At 30.8% G+C, this 19,864-nt stretch overlaps 1 protein-coding gene across 2 annotated transcripts in view; it reads left to right on the forward strand.

Annotated features, from left to right (window-relative positions):
- The window catches only part of LOC143225979 (inositol-tetrakisphosphate 1-kinase-like), a 57,025-nt gene that overhangs the window by 23,614 nt on the left and 13,547 nt on the right, over window positions 1–19,864 (forward strand). Inside the window, exons 1-5 of one of the 2 annotated variants that reach the window (XM_076456262.1) lie at window positions 1,772–1,934; window positions 3,953–4,048; window positions 7,795–7,838; window positions 12,792–12,951; window positions 15,226–15,293. In XM_076456262.1, coding sequence (XP_076312377.1) covers window positions 1,862–1,934; window positions 3,953–4,048; window positions 7,795–7,838; window positions 12,792–12,951; window positions 15,226–15,293 — 441 coding nt within the window. In that variant the 5' untranslated portion in view covers window positions 1,772–1,861. Of the gene's footprint in view, window positions 1–1,771; window positions 1,935–3,952; window positions 4,049–7,794; window positions 7,839–12,791; window positions 12,952–15,225; window positions 15,294–19,864 lie in introns of those variants that run through there. The other variant, XM_076456260.1, reaches the window with a different exon arrangement.

Raw genomic sequence — 19,864 nt, forward strand, 5'->3', positions numbered from 1 at the left:
AACTACATGAGTAACAGAGCTAGTTTGTTCAGTGTGAATATTTTAGGTGGAAAAAGTTAAAAATTTGTAGAGTATAAAAAATATGAGATACCTTTTTTCCAAACTTTCTGTAGTGTTGCTAATATGTTGGACAACAACTAGTTGGTTACAAACGCTGTAATGCTTGTGTACAACATTTTATTTGCCACATACATGAGGTAGAGGTTAATTACTACCAGAATGCTACAAGATTTACATTTGACCTTTATTATGTTACATAATGGTTTTATATCTTCACTGAAAGTAGAGTACAAATAAGCTGGCAAATTATAATAGCTAAACTGTACTTATATGTCACTGTTGTAAGGTCATATTCAGCTGTCTGTTGTTGTTGTTGAATGTTACAAATTGTACAATAATTTATTTAGTTTTAAAGATTATTCAAACAATAATACTTTATTAGTTCACTGAACCAGTAATTTTATCCAGCAATACATTTAATTTGTTTAAACTGCTTTATTGAAGTTAAAAGTGTAGGCTGAGATAACTAGAATAATTTATAGAAGAGTGGGCATGCACTAGCAGTTAGTCAAACTTTGATTGTGAATTTAAGAATTCATAGTTCTTGAAATGTTGTGGCAAAAACACAATCCTCTCATGTGAGGTTGTGAGTGTACTAAAATCAGGAAAGAGTGAGAATCGTGTCCCACTATATGAAAAACACAAGAGTAGTCAAAGGATTGATGGTAGTTGCTGTTGACCGGCTATCTTCCTTTCAGTTCATGAGTTTGAAATCAGGAACAGCTATGCATTTGAGTAAATTTGTAGAATTATCTGAAAACAAACAAGTAATTTTAATCTAATATTATTGTTGATTAACTAGAATAATTAAGTAATCAAGATTGTATTGAAGTTTTATTTTTTAAAGTAGTAATTAGTTTAATATTAGTATTATTGCATGGAATTGTGAAACAAACAATTCCTGGATTGAATAACTTGAATAGAAATCAAATGTCAAAATATTATGAAATAAAAATAACTTTTTAAAGCTTTTGATATCCTATCTGTTTAAAGTAATTGATTCATTTTTTTAAACTATGGTTAAAGTTCTTAACCCTTTCACATCCAGGATTTTGTTCGCTTTTGTTCTGCATAAAACATTATTGAATTCACTGAATATTTAAGTAGAATAACATAGCATAAAGATAATTATTTTCAGCAAAAATGGAAGCGGATATGAGAATAGAAAAGCAATCTTTCATTTGGCACTGATTTTGAGAACAGTTTTCACCTTTATCGAGAATTCATTCATCACCTAGTGTATATTTTATGTAAAGTATATTTATCCTCAGTACTGAACAATGTTATCTCATTTTCTTTTACTAAGAAGAATTCTTGCTAACATTAATTTTTGGCTTTATCCATATTTGTGAACTAAATATTGAATAAAATGAATACTACCGTAATAACATCACTGTGGTAGGGTAATTGTTCAGTAATGGAATTTTAATGCATAGTTTCCTAGAGTCTTTATTACATGTGCTCACTTTGTTTTTCATAGCTTAGAAATTTACTTAAAATGTATAATTATAATTGTCATTATGACTTGAAGTGGGCATATGAGGTTGTCTAATCTGTATAACATTTGCTGTGGAGCATATACTTTTATAATCTAAAAGTCATCTTTCAAAGTGTACACTTTTTATTTCTAAAATAATTTTCTCTTGATGACTTTATTTCATGATTAATGTGCTGGACCATGAAACTGAGAGTTGGAGTCCATGTCCCATGTCCCCAGTTATGCACTTTGGGGCCATAGGTGCATAATAAGTGTGACAGCTAAACCCCACTATTTGATTAGAGTAAGAAGTGTTGTTAGTGAATGCTGATGAATATCAGCCTTCCTTCTAGCCATTCAATTAAAAATGGTGTAGTTAACCCTCCAGAAGCTTTGTGTAAGTGTCCAAAGACAAACACATGATCTTAACATAATTATATTATTGTTTAAGTAGAATAGATATGTAATTTGGACTACATTGGAGTTCTTGTTAAGTAATTTTGAGCTTAATATCAATATTATTCATGTAGCTTTATAATGAATTACTGGTATAAAAACTTGTCAAAATCATTGGAAACCATTCTTCAATGATTAACAAAAATTATAGAATTCAACTAAAACAAATTTGGTTGCTCCTCCAAAATGCACCTACTCTTCACTTATTCAAAGTAATTCTTTAATCATGATATTTTTAGTAAAGACTACACAGAAATATGAAATGTTATAAACAAAATTATGTGTGCACTCTGAAAGAGACTTAAATAGCACTTTTGAGCCTTTTCACTGTATTTTAGGTTAGGAAGTAGAAAACATAGTGTGGACATTCCTACACAAATTTTTTTTTTTGACTGTACAAAGGATTAAAAATATTTTACAGTAATAAACGTTTTTTTTTTTTTAAGTTTTATGGCTAAATAGGTATTATGTGCATTAAAATACCAAAAGAGTATTTATTAATTAACATTTATTTAACACTTAAAATATTTTAAAATGTCAGTAATAGTAGGTCTATTTGTAGTCTTACTTAATACATAAACATAATGTAAAGCTTAGTTGAAACACTACTTAGTAAATTTTATTTTACTTTTGGTTACAGTTCCATCTTATAAAACTTCTGAATTAAATTGTTTTACTGTTATTTCACCAAAGTTATGAAAAGTAAGAATAAAATTAAGAATCAAGTATAAAAAAACAAACCTTTCTAAAAAATCAACATGAAATTTGAGCTTCCAGCACAAACATCATAGATGACCTGAGGATCATTAGGTGATAGTTTTGTTGCTAAGCAATTATGTAAAAGCTTACCAATGTTTATAATTAAAGTGCAAAGACAGGGGTGATGGGGAATATGAAACTAGTTTATTCATAAATAACACATATATTTGAAAATATTATAGCAGTGTTCAAATATAGCATCACTGACCATTAAAGGCTTATTTCATTTGTCACTCTGTTGAGAATACTCCCATTCTTTTCTGGTAATGTTCAACAATATACATATTAGTCAACATTTTTGGTAGTTTTTGTAACATTTGTATTACAATATACATTTTTATATGTCATTGGGTGTTGAAATATTGATGATTAAAACATATCAAAAATTAAAATAAAATATTGATTTGTTGGAAAATAAAGCTTGGCTGCTAGTGGAATTTGAAAATTAATTAATCATCCATCTGATTAATTGATTACATTTAACTAATCAATTATTCTTACATGAGATTTGGATAGTTGAAATAATGAGAAATAGTAACAATTGAAAACTAATTTCAGTTAGTTGATTATTTCTGTGAGTTTTAACACTCATTGATTAAGCTGAACAACCTTGAATTAATTGAAAATAATAAGAAATAATAATGGTAGTATTTCCTATACTTGATTAATTGGAATAATAAAAAACACTAATTTTGATTAACTGATTATTTTATGTGATACATACTAATTGATGAAATTATGTTCATAAATAAATGAGTTAATGACCTGTTCTGTTAGACAGCGAACACATTTATTTATTTTTTACTGTCAGCTAATATATATAAATTTTATATAAATCTGGTTGTCATTATTTGATGATAATATAACATGAATTGTGTGTAACGTAATGCTAAACAACATTGAAACAAAAGAAATATGGAAAAGTAGAATACTACAATTATTTACTGATGTATAATATCGGAAAATCCTTAGACAAACAGGACAGCAAGTTTATTGATATCTCTCTTCTACTGGTAAGTTTTTATTATATTTTAACGTGTAATATTTATTACCTACTTTTCATTTAGGATCACTACTTTGTAAATGTCATTGCTATTTGTATCAGCTCATTTTATATCTTATTGATGGTATTTATGCACTGCCTAGAAGAAAGTGTTTATTTCCATTATGTGATATTCTTTTTAAACCCTATCATTGCAGATGATGTGTTTACTCCTCCTTTTGTGGAATTTACTACCACAGATATTCAAGAAAATATACAAAAGATAAAAGCAGCTAAAGTCAGTTATCCATTTGGTGAGCATGTCTTGATCATTTTTATTAATTATTTAAGCCATTGTCAAAAAACATTGAATGTCTACTTTTTCTTCACATACATGGTTATAGACTTAAGATTTTAAGATACACACATGATCAAAAGTACATCTCATTCTAGAATCATGGGCATTAATATGGAGTTGGTCCCCCCTTTGCTGCTATAACAGCCTCCACTCTTCTGGAAAGGCTTTTCACTAGATTTTGGAATGTGGCTGCAGATATTTGCTCCTATTCAGTCACAAGAGCATTAGTGAGGTTGGGCACTGATTTCAGGTGAGAAGGCCTGGCTTGCAGTTGGCATTCCAATTCATCCCAAAGGTGTTTGATGGGGTTGAGGTCAGGGCTTTGTGCAGGCCAGTCAAGTTCTTCCACACCAACCTTGGGAAACCATGTCTTTATGGACCTCCCTTTGGGGCATTATCATGGTGAAACAAAAAAAGGCCTTCCCCAAACTGTTGCCACAAAGTTGAAGCACACAATTCTCTAGAATGTCATTGTATGCTGTAGCATTAAGATTTCCTTTCACTGGAACTAAAGAGCCTAGCCCAAACCATGAAAAACAGCCCCAGACCATTATTCATCCTCCACAAAACTTTACAGTTGGCACTATGTGTTCAAGCAAGTAGCATTCTCCTGGCATCTGCCAAACCCAGATTTATCCATCAGACTACCAAAAAGTGAAGCATGGTTCATCACTCCATAGAACACGTTTTTACAGCTCCAGAGTCCAATGATGGTGTGCTTTACACCACTTCAGCCAATGCTTGGCATTGAGCCTGGTGATCTTAGGCTTGTGTGCAGCTGCTCAGCCATGGAAACCCATTGATTGGCTGACTTCTATTTTGAATGGGCTGTAAGTAGCCAGTCATCCATATAAATAATGGAAATACAGCCCCAGGGCATGAAGATGAAAAGCAAAAGCTCTCACCACCAAAAAGAAAACATAAAGAGCTGAAGTCAACCCAATGTTTAGGGTGCAAAATTGGTACACCACCCCTCAATGGATAAACCAAAGATAAGGACAAGATTGTTCTGAGATGGAAATAAGCAGATAAGCATAGAAGATGTCCATGGTAAAATGTGAGAGGTGAACAAATCTATGACAGGCTTCCAGTCCCTGGTTTTGTTTTTAGAACAACAAACAGACAAGAGTAAAACCCCAGTGAATGACATGGAACTGGTTTAATAGCTAGGTGGGTGAGGAGGTCCTGTATCACTACTAACAGATGCTGGCAAGTTATGAGATCTTGAGGAGAATGAAAGGACACAGATACTTGGAACAAGGAAGCTGGAGCAAGAAATGGCATTTCAAGATCCTCTGACAAAACCTGAAGGATCCAAACATCGATGATGAAGGGATGCCACCAATGAATGAAAGCTGCAAGCCAAGCTTCCATTGGGCTTGAACCTACTAGATAATCTCTGGAACTACTGGCAGCATACCATACATCATCAAGAAAAATGATGAGCTGTAGCACCATGAGAAGGAAGGATAGGTAAGGGTTGGAAAGGACAGGAAACCAGAATTAGTATCACATTCAGTTCTGACTGAAATAAACAGGCAACTAGATGAGAAAGGGTAGATTCATGCTTGACAGATGCTACCTGAAACTCCAAGGACTCTGAGACCACATCAAACACAAAAAGTATATATGTAAAAACGGCTCATTTGAGTTGAGAAAATTTTTTATGTAGAGGAGCGAACAATGTTTTGACCTTCTTCGGTCATCGTCAGGTTCACAAAGAAAGTAAAAGGTAACTGACCGGAAGCTGGTTACATATTTGAAAGGAGTTGTGTAACTGAGTGTCGGAATGTAGAGGGCATGCTCAGATGTTTGAATATATAATTTTATATTATTATATTATTTTTAATATAGGTATAAAGGTGTTCCTTTGTATTGGTTTATTTTGGGCTTGAGTTGTTGTATAAGTAAGGCTTCTTTAATTTTGCATTTGTTTATGTTTGATTCTTTATTTAGTATTTGGGTGTTATCCATGGTTTTGTTGTGTTTATTTGATTTGCAGTGTTCGAAAACATGTGAAGGTGACTTTTTATATATTTTGAATTTGGTTTCCATTTTTCTACTTGTTTCTCCAATATAGAAGTTGTGGAAGTTATCACATTGTATTTTATAAATAATGTTGGTATGGTGTTTGTCAGTGTAGTTTTTATATAGTATAGACCTTAGTTTTTTGCCTGGTTTTTGAATAAATTTGGTATTAACTGGAATGTCATATTTTGTTACTAGTTTTTGCCAAATGTTGGTTATTTTTCTGCTGATGTCGGGAATATATAGTATGCAGCAGTATATGGTTTTGTGATTTTTTATACAACTCAAGCCCAAAATAAACTAATACAAAGGAACACCTTTATACCTATACTAATAAATATAATCAAATACTTAAACATGCCTTCTACATTCCTACACTCGATTACACAACCCCCTTCAAACATGTGGTCTCTATCAGTTAGTTACCTCTTTCTTTCTTTGTGAACCTGATGATGACCAAAGAAGGTCAAAATGTTGTTTGCTTCTCTACATAAAAAAAGACAATTCTCAACCCATACCAGTTGTTTTTACATATATATTTTTCTAGTTTGAAGTAATGTAAATGAAGTGTTAATACTTAGATATTTACTCCTGAGATGTAAATATTTGCATATAACAGTACATATTATCCTCATATATTATATTGATAATTTTACCTTCTTTGTCATCAAGCTTCTTAACAGCATGGATGGTAAAAACTGTCAGTGTGAAGACAAGGGCCTGGTGGTCAATGTTATGATTAGATTTATAAATGCAGGAATTTCATACCCCATAGTGTTGGAATAATGCAAATGAAGGTCTAATATTTAGATATTTGCTCTTGAGATGTGAATATTTGTATATAACAGTACACATCATCCCCAAATAGTATATTGATAATTTCATATTCAGGAAGCTTATAGAGTAAAATGAGTAAAGAATTTTATATCATTTGAGTGGAGGAATAGCAGAATTTCCTGATCTTGCTCACAGTGATAGTAGTAACCTTGCTATAATGTAATATGGGTTGATCTTTTGTTTGCTCTAAAAACTCTTAATCTGCATAATATCTTTGATATTGAAGCCAGTCTGTTTTCAGTTTCACATTGTAAAGAACTTATTGTAATTAAAGAAGTACTGATGTTATAAAAAAAAAAAAGAGAAAAGATTAAAGTATAGCATTAAAATGACTTTTTAATCCTTTCTATTCTGATTACCAGAAGCAACATTTTTTGATATATTGTAAATCAGAAATTAACCTGAATGTACCAGCCTGTAAGGAAAATTAATAATTGCAGTTTGTTCTTTTCTTTATACTTGGGCACAGTTATGAAATTTATAAGTCTCTGTATTTTAAAAGGCACAGTTTTCTTCAACTTATTTTTTACAAGTTAAAGAAGAAAAAGACTGAACTTGGCTAAAAACCAATAAAATAGTTTAAATGAATATTTTTTTCTTACTGATGATATTGATTGTATCTAACAGTGACTCAAAACTTCTTGGGGAACACAACTTAAACTGTTCAGCATTTTTCTGTACAAAATTTCAAAGAATGATTAAATCATAAAGATATTTTAAAGGTATTAAATAAATATATATCGTAACACATGTGGTATGTGGGTAGTCTATTGCATGTAATCTTAGCATACAAATTTTTGTATGTGACATTAATAATTATTGTTTTCTCTGTCTTAGTATGCAAGCCCTCTGTGGCTCATGGATCTGAATTTGCTCATCAGGTATGTAAATGTTATATTTCTAAAAGATATGTTTTAATTCTTTCAAAATATTTCATTGCAAGCAGCAAATATGTCGCTTGTCAGTCTTAAAAATATGTATCTAAGTAACTTGTAAAGAACATGATATACAAGGATTGTAAAACACTGATTATTCTTAAACAAATATATCTTACATTATGAGCAAGAGACACATATTTCAAGTTAATGATTTGCAACTACTAATAGTTTCTGTGATTTCTTATTTACGTGTTTTTTAAAAGTTTTTATAATAGTATGTTTATGATGTGTGCTGTGTTGTAGACACTATTTTTCATTATTGATGTAATAACCTTAGTTATTTGTCCTTAGTCACAGGTAGTTCATTGCTTATACATGTCTCTATCCTTTATCCTCATGGTGGCATTTTTTCTCCCTCATTTGGCCAGAAGGTTGTTGGTTGGGCTGGTTATAGTAGCGACTACATTTCTAGGTTTATCTTTTTTTCCACCCTTATTAAGGGACAGAAAGGCTTTTTTCTTTCTCCCCAATTTGGTAATTGGGTAAATGATTTCTAGGTGATTTTTCACTTCTCCCCATTGTTGTCCTGACAACAAATATTCTTTGACTGGATAGATGACTGGAGCCTAAACTTTCTTGGTTATCAAGCTTTTTAATAGTATGGATGATAAAAAATTGTCAATGTGAAGACCAGGGCCTGGTGACCAATTTTATGATTGAATATATAAGTGCAGGAACTTCATACCCCATGATGAATGTTGGGACCTAATTAGTGGTCATAAGGACTGGATTAGCAGCTGCTACAGAGTCCAGAGTAGTGTTTCCTATTTGGATACAGCCATAGTAGCCAAGCTTTAGTGGCTAGACTCAGATTTAAGATTTAAATAGTCACTGGTGAGATTCATGATTTTAAATAGAGTAAGTCAAGATTAAAAACTTCAAGCCAACTAATTAATACACACATTCCTGATTTCAATTTTAAGTTGGCTCATTTAATATTTTGAAATGGCATTCTCACATTCCAAAAGATAGCCTGAAATGTACATCCTAAGACTAAACTGCCATCCTTATATATGAAACACCTTTCCTATTGCCACCTCTTAGTACAAACTATGTCAGCTCAAAAACAGCAGCATATTATAGAGATTTAATAGCATAATGTTTATTTCTGAATTTTTCTTCTGAGTGCCAAAAGCAGTTTGTGCTTTCATCACAAAGTTTAACTTGCCATTAAATGAAACCCAAGTTTAACATGTTTGAATTAATTTGGTCTTTGTGGCATTAAGACATTCATCCACATATATTAACTTTTTCAACATAAGTATTTTGACCAACTGCATGACCTGTACTTGTACTCATCTAAAGTCTTTATGATTTGATACTACTTTTAATGAAATACATATATCTTCACAACATTTGGCAGTCTTTCAGTTATCATTATAAGTTTTTCACATGCATAAAACATATCCTGAGTATTTATTTTGAATAATCTGCAAAACAATTTTCATGTTAAGATTAAATTTTTTTTCATCTCAAAAAAATTCATTTTACTTGTGTAATCACTAAAGTGTCCTAAATATATTTTAGGTGTTTGTTTTATTTTATCCATTATTTTTTGTACCCCATTTCTAAATGGGATTGGTCAATTTAAGACTTCATAACCATTAAAAAAAATTTCCCTTTTTTCTCTCTAGAATGACTTCAGATTGTTACATGAAACTAGATTCATTTATCCTAAGTAGCTTTAAACTCATAACAGTATACATCTATTTATAATAAAATGATTACCCTTTTGATTGCCTTTTAATCTGTGTTTAAGTACTGTTCACACCATTATAAGTTGTAAATCACTTGGGGGCATGTGAAGTTCACATTACACTTTTGAGTAAGATTACTTGCATGCATGCTTCATAAAACATTTATATTATATTGTTGTTATTTATTTTACCTAATTTAATCTTAACTAACCTAAACATATCCATATTTTAATGTTTTAGTTGCTTTTATAACAATAAATAAAGAATAAACATGATAAACAAGAAATACACTACTTAATCTCTTTTAATCTTGCCATCAATTATCAAGAAAATTTAAGTCTGCTTTTTAATGCTAATAGTAGTGATGCATTTTATAATTTTTATTCAATTAAATAATGCAGCAAAGAACAGAGACTAATAACTTGCAAAAATCAGGCAATTTCTCCCAACTCTCACAGTTTTTCTGGCTTTTTTATATGACAGAAGTTTTTACAAGTTCATTCAAACTAGTCATTAAGTTTCTCACTAGAATATTATTTGTACTCTGAGTGAAATTAGCTATTACCTGTGCAGAACACAACTTTACGTAGTAAATCATTTGATAGTTGGAAACCTTGATTTTCTATCTGTTACACGTAATATATAATTAAACATAAGAGAGAACTATTAACATTATTCTGAAAAAGAGGAGGTGACGGGTGGAAGGGGGCAGGAAAGTTCTGATTTTTTATTGATAGTTTTTGAACCAAACAAAAAATGAAGATTATAAAAAATTGTTTGTCTGAATAATGATGACTCTTTAATGAGTACTTTGCATTTTATTTCTTACTCATTCAAATGGTGGTGGAAAAAGTAGAGAAGACAAGATATCCAGAGAAAATATGTTGTGTGCCATACTAGAGGAAATTCAGGATTTGTTTTAATATTGTCTTGTATAATTAGGAACTTCAAACTTGTACATTTTTCAAATATGGATTATTTGCTAAGATTTTGTGCTATACTAATTGGTGTAAAATAAACAAAAAGTGGTTTAATAAATTTTTGAATGTAAGACACTAAAACCTTGTCTTGCATAGTAAAGGATACTTGGGGAGAAATGGTTAAAGGAAAGATTGTGGCACTTTAATATGTTGCTATTTCTTCCTTCTTTCTTAGTGATAACTACTGGAGATGACCAAGCATTCTCCTAAATTTGTATTATTCCATCTTTCAATTCCAACTTCATATAAGCACTTGTAACATATCTGGTGCTCAAAACTGTCTATGCATGTGATGGTAATATCAGCATACTCCATGAGCAATTTTCTGAGCTTATATTTCTTTGTCAAACTCTGGTTGTCAGAACAGTCTTTATCTTATTGACTTCAAAGCTATTCATAAACTTGGATGTTCTGTACTCAGAGTGACTTCAGTTACATAGCTGGTCTGTCTCACTTATAAATTTTATTATCAGTGACTTAGTTGAATGATGAATATCCAACTGTCCATAATCACAAATCAGCATTCAGATAAAATAACTTCTTGCTTTTACTGCCTTATTTTTGAACAGCAAACAAGATTTTTCTTTTTTAGGTTTTTTACCACAGAAATGGTGACAACACGTTAGACTGCATCCATAGCACACCATGAAACACCTTAACATCTTCAGTGATCACAACTTCGTATTTAACATGTATATCTGTAGTCCTCTATTCTCAGACTCTCTCTGTGTAGTTGGCTGTGGATGATCCTATAATAGTGGAGTAATTGGCCAATGTGTCTGAATCTGAACAAAACTACTATGCAGTAATGAAACACAAGAAAAAATATTTTGCAGAAACTAAAGTTTAGACTTATAATTAGTAAGGAAATAATGTGTTCTTTTTGTTTAAAGTAAGAGACTTTGATTTTTTATTAATTTATTCTAAATTAATGTACATATTTTGGTTGAGCTCTAATGACAATTAAACACATTTTCATTATGACTGTGAAACATTTGTGCATGTATACCACATTAAAGTGATTTGTAAAGAAAAAACTAATTCAACAGGAACTTTTGACTCTGTCATTGTGTTTTACTCTTGCTCTTTACTTTCTGATTACAGTGTTAACAGTTTCTAATTTTTAATAGGTAATATAGTTGTCGTCCTTTTATACCCATGAGTGAGTGAAAAAATTAAAGAACCAGGGTCACAGGGATACCTGGTTTGAGACCCAAGGTGATAAAGCCCCACTAAAAAAAAGAATTTTGCATTTTTTTAGTTTGAGTTATTGTGCCTCTCAGCATCACACAGTTCTTGCTGGTTGCATCTGGTTGAACAGTTACACACTGCATCAATACTAATTCTGAATGGAAGATTCACACATGATGCATGGGTACTTCTTTGTCCATTGTGGATTGAACCTCATATTATGCTTTGCAGCACTTTGATATTTTGTCAGTTTGTGTTGTTTTGATATCAATGGACTCTCAGATACTAAACTGGTTTCACCTGTCTTGTTTATTAGAGTGACCACAAATGGCATGCAGTTGATTGTATGTGACACAACTCATTTCAGTGGTTATCAGGCAAACAAAGAACAAATCACTGGAAGAGACACATGTTACAACTTTCTATTTTAGACTAATCCCTTATCCTTGCTGCTCATATTCAAAGTTAAGGACTAAGGCTGTTCTAACAGCTTTGTGATGAGAATTACATGTTTAATATCTTATGATGAAAAAAAAAAGAAAAAACACCAATAATTGCAAGCTTTTAGCAGCCAAGCATAAGAGTGACCTCACACACAACATGCATGAGAGCTGACAGGTATGTAATAATATGAAGTACTCCTGACTGACATTGTTTCAAACTAATGGGTAGTGTTGTGACTGGTACATTAACATCTGATAAGAGAGTGATGTGTGAATATTCCTTTTGATTGACAATGTCTTGTGATTAATAAATTATGTGTATTGTAATTATGATTTGCATGTTTAAATACAGGCTGGTAGTAGACTATTTTATTACTAATTTTTCTTTTCACAGTTAAATAGCTTTGTAGCTGGTCATTTTATTTAAATGTTTATATGTGAATATACTATCAAGGACAAATAATTTACATGTTCAGAAAGTTTTAGCTGTTAAAATAAGAATAAAGCATTTTCTGATATGTACTTGTTTGTGTCATTTTGTTAAACCTTGTTTTCATTACATATATGTATAATTTTATTTTGTAGATGGCTTTAATATTTAGTGAAAAGGGTTTGAAAGACATCAATCCTCCTTGTGTGGCCCAAACTTTTATCAATCACAATGCTGTTCTCTTTAAAATATTTATCGTTGGGAAAAAATATTTTGTTATTAAGAGGCCATCTCTGAAGAATTTTTATCCTGGTGGTAAGCAAAATGTTTATCAACTATTTATGATGTCAGAAAAATGTGTAGATTCAAGAAGTCTTGATAGAAATGAAATAAAAACCCTATGACCCAGTCACGTTTGAATGTTGAACGTTTATTCTTTAGGGGCGAACTGGGAGTGATGATGTAGTCACACAAGTGATATATAGAGAGGGAGTTTAGTGCCACCATGAAGGTCATCTGGTTTTCCAGGAAATGTTTTTTCCTCTGTATACTGTTGTAATATGTACATGGTGAAATATATGTATAGTTATATGCTAAGTATAGTTTTATATATGCATATATTTGGTCATTTCTAAATTGAAATATCCCTAAAACCTTTTCACATACACTTTCATCATTGGCTACATTGTACAGGAGATGAGACGCTTATAATAGTACACAGAGAAATAAACATTTCCTGGAAAACTGGATGACTTTCATGATATCAGTTAACTCCCTCTATATGTATTACTTGTTTGATTACACCACCACTCACAGTTTGCCCCTCAAGAAGAAAAGTCCGCCCCCTTTGAAAGCATTCAGGTTATAGGGTTTTTATTTCATTTTTATAATGTATTTAACATTCAAAATTCTCAATATATAATTAAAGTGAATATGCACAAACCTTATTTCAGATTTGATTAAAGTTAAATACTTGTTAAAAGTTTTGATGTTCAATAAAAAAACAAAACAAGCTTACAAAGTAGTAAATTGGAGAGATTAACTACACATTTAAAAGGTTTAAACATAGAAATGTGTACTTTGCTCATAAATGCTATCCATCATATTTGTTATTTATAAATGATTTATCAGAAAACTTTATTTAATTGGTTCCTAACTCTAAAACTTCCTAAATACAGTTCAGACATTTTTGGGTTTTTTCCCAGCAAAACTCCATTTTATCTATTATTTTCTTTACCCTAATTCTATATGAGGTTTCACCTCTTAACCACCAAAATCAATTTGAAATGAATTAAAATTTTTCCTTATTTTCTTTTTAGAATGATTTATTCAAGTTGTAACATGAAACTATTTGTTTATCCTAAACAGCTTTAAACTTGTAACAGTATGTAACATTTCTCGTGAATGTTTCTGGTCATATTTGTTAACTATAAATGATGTATCAGAACATCTTATCTGTTTAATTCCTAACTAGAAATTGGGTTGATAAAACATTGTACAACATAAAATAAGATAAAGATAAAAGAGAGTTTAGGTCAAAATATATTTATGCTTAAACAGATAAAATATTGAAGTATATAGTACTTAAAATGGTAGAGTATAACCTAAATTTTTGTTATGAATTTTTACTCTGCTGGATCAATCACACACTTGTACACATCTGACTTTATTTGCATGGATTAGGAAATTTAAGATTACAAAAGTGCTGTCTGCTGTAAGGTTATTAAAGATGTCATTCAGTTCTAACTGGTTGTTAACAACATCTGTAATTTTCTTGATATACATATATGTGTGTGAGTGCGTGTGTGTGTGAGTGCATGAAAATAACGTAATAGTTGGTAGCTGTGCTAGAATTGTTAGAAAGATTGTTACCAAATAGTGATGATGCTTCTGGTTCAACAACAACCATTTGTAAATTGAAAACTGATAATTGTAAAGGAAAGTTGCATTTCATTCTATATACAAGTATGTATGTATTCCCAATTATGTTGAACAAAAATCTATGTGAAAATAAACTATTACACTTTTTTAAGAGATAATAACTCAATTTGTAATGAGTGATTTGTTCACACTAGAAAGAAAAACAATATTATTAAAGATAATAGCAAATATCTCAAACTGCATTATTTGCTTTATGTTATGAGACAAAATCTAGCTTTTGTAGACTGAGAATGCTGGACAAATTTATACATCTGACAGTTTTTTTTGGTTAGCCTGAAACTGGTTGAGAAAATGTCAACAGTGTGTGCAAATTAAATGTTTTTGATAATTGAGCTGTAAAAGTTTCCAAGAACACACAAAGCATTTTTAAGTTATAAAAAAACTAGTAATTACACAAGAACTTTTCGAGTATTTAAAATTATAATAAAGATTTATTAGTTGGGTAGCAGAAATAACATTAATTTATTTTCTATAGCACTAGCAGTAAAATTATTTTATGCTGCAAATTTAACCATTAGAAGTATATTAATTTAATAATTTCTTATTATTGATTCTATTGAAAAATGTACAGTTATTTATGTTTTTGTAGGATTGGTAGTTAGCACATAACTGTGTAAAATAGATATTTTTCTTGTTATATATTTTCAGATCATGAAACTATATTCTTTGACAGTCATGATATCTCAAAACCTGGCTCTGCATCTGTTCTCACAGAGGTAAGGAAGGACTAGGTTTGTGCTTGACAACTTAACATTGAGAATACATTTTATTAGCAGAAAATAGGTAAGTTCAGTACATAATAAAACAATTCATTGGCACTGTTGTTTCAGCTTGAGAGAGACATTTGTGAGGCAAACCTTATAAAGCAGGGCAGTGAAAACACAGCAAAAGTGAAAAGTCTTAAAAGTCAAAATATACTTGTGTTATGGCTTGTTTCAACATACAATATTGATAAAGTGGTGTACTCATGATACTATCAGTTTAAACTGATTTCTTCAAAGAGTGCTGTCAAACCTTGTATACTTGTCAGTGTGGTATAACAGTCAACCCTTAATTACAGCCATTTGGCTCACTCTCAAATATTCTCTTCTATTTTATGTCTGTAAAACATCCTCTATTACAGGCAATCATACTGCAGTCGACTTGGCTTGTAGCTACTTGTTTTCTAGTGCCCAAAGCCTCTATGAACTCAGTATTGCAGCCATAGAGTGAGGCTACTATCATACATTGACTGATAATGGCCATCAGTGTTTCCTAGTAATGACATGCTAATGCTACCTGATGGTCTTCTTGTGAACAAATCTTGTTAAAAGGGGAAAAGCTGAACATTCATTAACATTTTTGTCACCTTTCCCTTTGGCAATAAATAGATCTCTGCTTTCTCAGCCACACCAGTTGTCTCTGTTCTATTGATGGAAACAGCAGAAAGTTGTTGTTTCATGATTTCAGTATCATCAATGCCAATTGTCACCACAGCCTTAGTCTCTGATACTTTGTGGTGCAAGGAAAAGTTAGGAAGCTCATCACTGTTATAAATTTTGAATTTATCTGTTAATTAAAATACAGTATAGAGTTATATTTTAGACAAGAAGTGCAAAAATAGGTATTTAAAAATGTTATTACAAATTCTCTGTCAAACAGGACCATAGAAAGGTGAGTATTATGGGTGAGTTGTAGTGGTATGTACTGTACTTTTTAGGACTCCGTCTGACCCTAGAATTGATTCCATAGAATGATGCATGGTAGGCCATGCTGTTATGTGGTCATTAATTACGTAGACCCACAGCTGACTGGATAAATAGGTCTGAACTACATTAGGTAGGTGTGGTATATAACAGGAGGATTGGAATGATATATTACGAAGAAGTGTAGAATTTAGCTAAAATTAACTGAGTTTGAGCAAAGAAATAAACAGGCTAGACTACATATGCAATGTACAACAAAAACAGTTTTTATTACTTAAAAGAAAAATCACTTTGTGTGTATTTACTTTTAGACACTGAGTGGTCACCTTTCACTGGATTCATGAATGGATCTAACCAACTCACTTATGATACAATATATCAGTGTTAAAATGTAACATTTCTTACTCAAGGAGAAACATTGGATTTATTGACAGTGTCTAGGACTAAAAGTGGTGACTGCTTATTTTCATTCAGACATATTGGATGCTAATATTTGGCTCAGTTCCCCCCAGAGAAAGTGAAAAGTTTTTTCACACAAATTTACTGTTGAAATAAAAAGTTGCATTTTAAACAAATAATATTACCAGTATAATTAATTGCTTTTTTTATTAATGCTTTTCTCATCAAAAGCATTTAATACATGGATAAAGTGATTACATCACTGAAAAAGCAAACAGTGCTCTAACTATGGGTGATTTTGATTTCAAGCATATAGACTAGAAATGCTGTGATGGAAAGAGGGTTTTTGAAAACTGTTCAAAATGGCTTTCTTCACCAATTAGTTAAGGAACCTACTAGAAACAATATTATTTTAGATTTACTGTTAACTTTGAATACAGAAATGATTGAAAGGGTGGAAATTGAGGAACATGTGGGTACAAGTGATCATTGCTCTATTGGGTTAGATGTTTTGCTGCATATGGAGATAAGGAAGAATATTTTAGATTTCAAAAAAAGCACATTTTGAAGGAATATGACAAGAATAATCTTGTGAATTGAGCAACTGAGATATTTGGAGACTGATTAGATGTGGAAAATGTTTAAAGATAAATATTTTGAGTATTCAAGGAAAACATATTCTTTATAGAAAGAAAAGAGTAGCTAGACTTAAAAACCCCCGTTGGCTTGCAAAGAGTTTAAAGAGAAGAAATTAAAGAGTAGTATCATAAATTTAAGAAATTTAAATTGACTTGTATGACAGGAGACTTAGAAGATTATGGAATATCAAGAACATTGGTGAAACATGAAATTAAGACATCAAAAAGGATGCATAAGAAAGGGTTGGCTGAAAATGTAAAAATTAACACTAAAGATTTCTTTAAATGCACTAAGGGTAAACAAAATGTTAGAATGGGGTAGAACTCGTGAGGAACAATGAAGGAAAGCCCATATCTGATGATTATTAGAAGGCTGGATTATTGAATTATGCTTTTTTAGTAGTTTATACCAATGAAGATTTAAGCAGTATTCCACATCTTGAACAGTTGAAAGATGGAAACAAGATAAAATAAGATGACTACATTGATCCTGAGCTTGTTAAGAAAAATTGAGAAGTTTAAAGAATGATAAAAATTCTGAGCCAGAAAACAAAGTACTTCTCTGTGTCTTCTTTTTTTCATGATGTTTAACTCTGCTTTTTAATACTAATGCTACTACTGCACTAAACAATTTTTCTATTTAATTAATTAATGCTTAAAAGAATACAGAAGGATAATATGCAAGAAAAAAGCAGAATATGTCCAATGCAATAACTATCACAGATTTTACTGAATTCTAATTATGCAAAAAGAGCTGGCAGAAATTCATTTAATCTTATTGATGTGTTTTTCAGAGGAATAAAGCTTGAGCTACAAATGATGTTGACAATTCTGTATACAGAAAACAATGTAATACATGTCAGTGGATAAGTTAAAACCTTGAATTTTTGTTGGTTATAATTAATGTATTACTGAATGTCAGAGAGAAACATTAGCAATTTCTGAAAGAGAGGATATGACAGGTGGACATAGAAAGAAATAAGAATAAAGACTGTGAAAATTATGATTTGCTGGAACAATGACACTTTATAATGAGTAATGTGTTAAATTTTGTGCTTTTTGGAGGGGTGGTAAATAAATTAGAAAAGAGGGAATGCTAAGAGAGAAAATGTTAAAATTCTTATTGTGGAAATTCTGGATTTTTTTTTTAAATATTGCTTTATAAACTTAAAACTTGTATATGATTAAAATATGGATTATTAGCTATATTTTTATGCTACATATATTGGTTTTCTGTGAAGAGAAAGTGATGTTTGTACAAAAGAATGTTGGTGATGAGAGAGTTAACATGACAAGGGAATCTATACAGGGGCAAAGTATGCTTCAGTGTGTAGTTCAATTTCCATTGACAGAAATGTTTCCATCATAAAGGCTCTATTTTTCTTTTTATATTTCTAATGTATTATTAGAATATTAACTAAACACTGGTGGCAGGATATGACAATTTTTGGTATATAATCAATAACTGCACAGTAACACTAATGATTTGTATCATATTGTAATGTATAACTTATGAACAATCTGACAATACATCTATTTTATATTGAAATGTTAATCCAGCACCTTTCACAGAAAGGCCAAATGAACAGATCTTTATGTTTGTGTGATCATAAAGTAGTTACTTTTTCAAACAGGTTGTTTATAGTTAAATCGTTCACACATGTAAATGATCTTACAAATCAGTTTCAATATTCTACCAAAGTTGATACCAAATTTGGAGTATCTCATGTTCTATATCATTAAGCAAGCAAAACTGTACACCAGTTTAAGATATGTAGATGATCTTCAGAGTAAAACCATAAAATCAAAACAACACATAAAAAGAAAATAAAAATGTATGCAGACTATGCTAACCAATAAAACATTTATCTTTAAAAAAAAATTTCAATTTTTTTTCCCTGACATAACCTGCATTATAAATATTATTAATTATTATATTAACTTGCATTATGTAATTTTCATACCACTTTCTTTCATTTTTAACAGAATAGAATCAAAGATGTATTTTGAAAAGGTTCTTCTAACCCAGTGCTTCTCAACTGGGTGAATGAGTATTATCAGGTATATAACAAATTCAAAAGAAAAGAAGCCATTAGTTATTATTATTTATTCTACAGGGTGTACAGAAAGTCTCTGTGCACTTAAATATTTATTAACAGACATGTTTCAATATAGAATACAGGAGGTAAATATGAATCACAATTATAAACAATGTTGAAAGTGACCCCCGTTGGCATCAGTACAGGCTTGGATCCTTCTTATTTTGTTTCTAAACACCGCTATCAGTTGCTGGCTTGAAATAGACTGAATGAAAATATGATTACAAAACTGTGCAGTGACTTTCCGAACACCTTGTAGTTGTAGTTTGATTTATATAATAAATAATTTTGTATTTTAATTTAGTACTTTTATTTTTATTTTTTTGAAACTGGAGTGAGTGGGCTGTTGTGAAGCACTTAATGGTAAATGATATTGGAAAAGGTTGAGAAGCACTGATCTTGCCCACCATATCTATCTTTTATACATTTATTAAAATGTTGGTTGGCATGTAAAAGGCTGATTAGA

Source organism: Tachypleus tridentatus, chromosome 9, assembly GCF_004210375.1.
Source record: "Tachypleus tridentatus isolate NWPU-2018 chromosome 9, ASM421037v1, whole genome shotgun sequence".
NCBI classification, from domain to species: domain Eukaryota; kingdom Metazoa; phylum Arthropoda; class Merostomata; order Xiphosura; family Limulidae; genus Tachypleus; species Tachypleus tridentatus.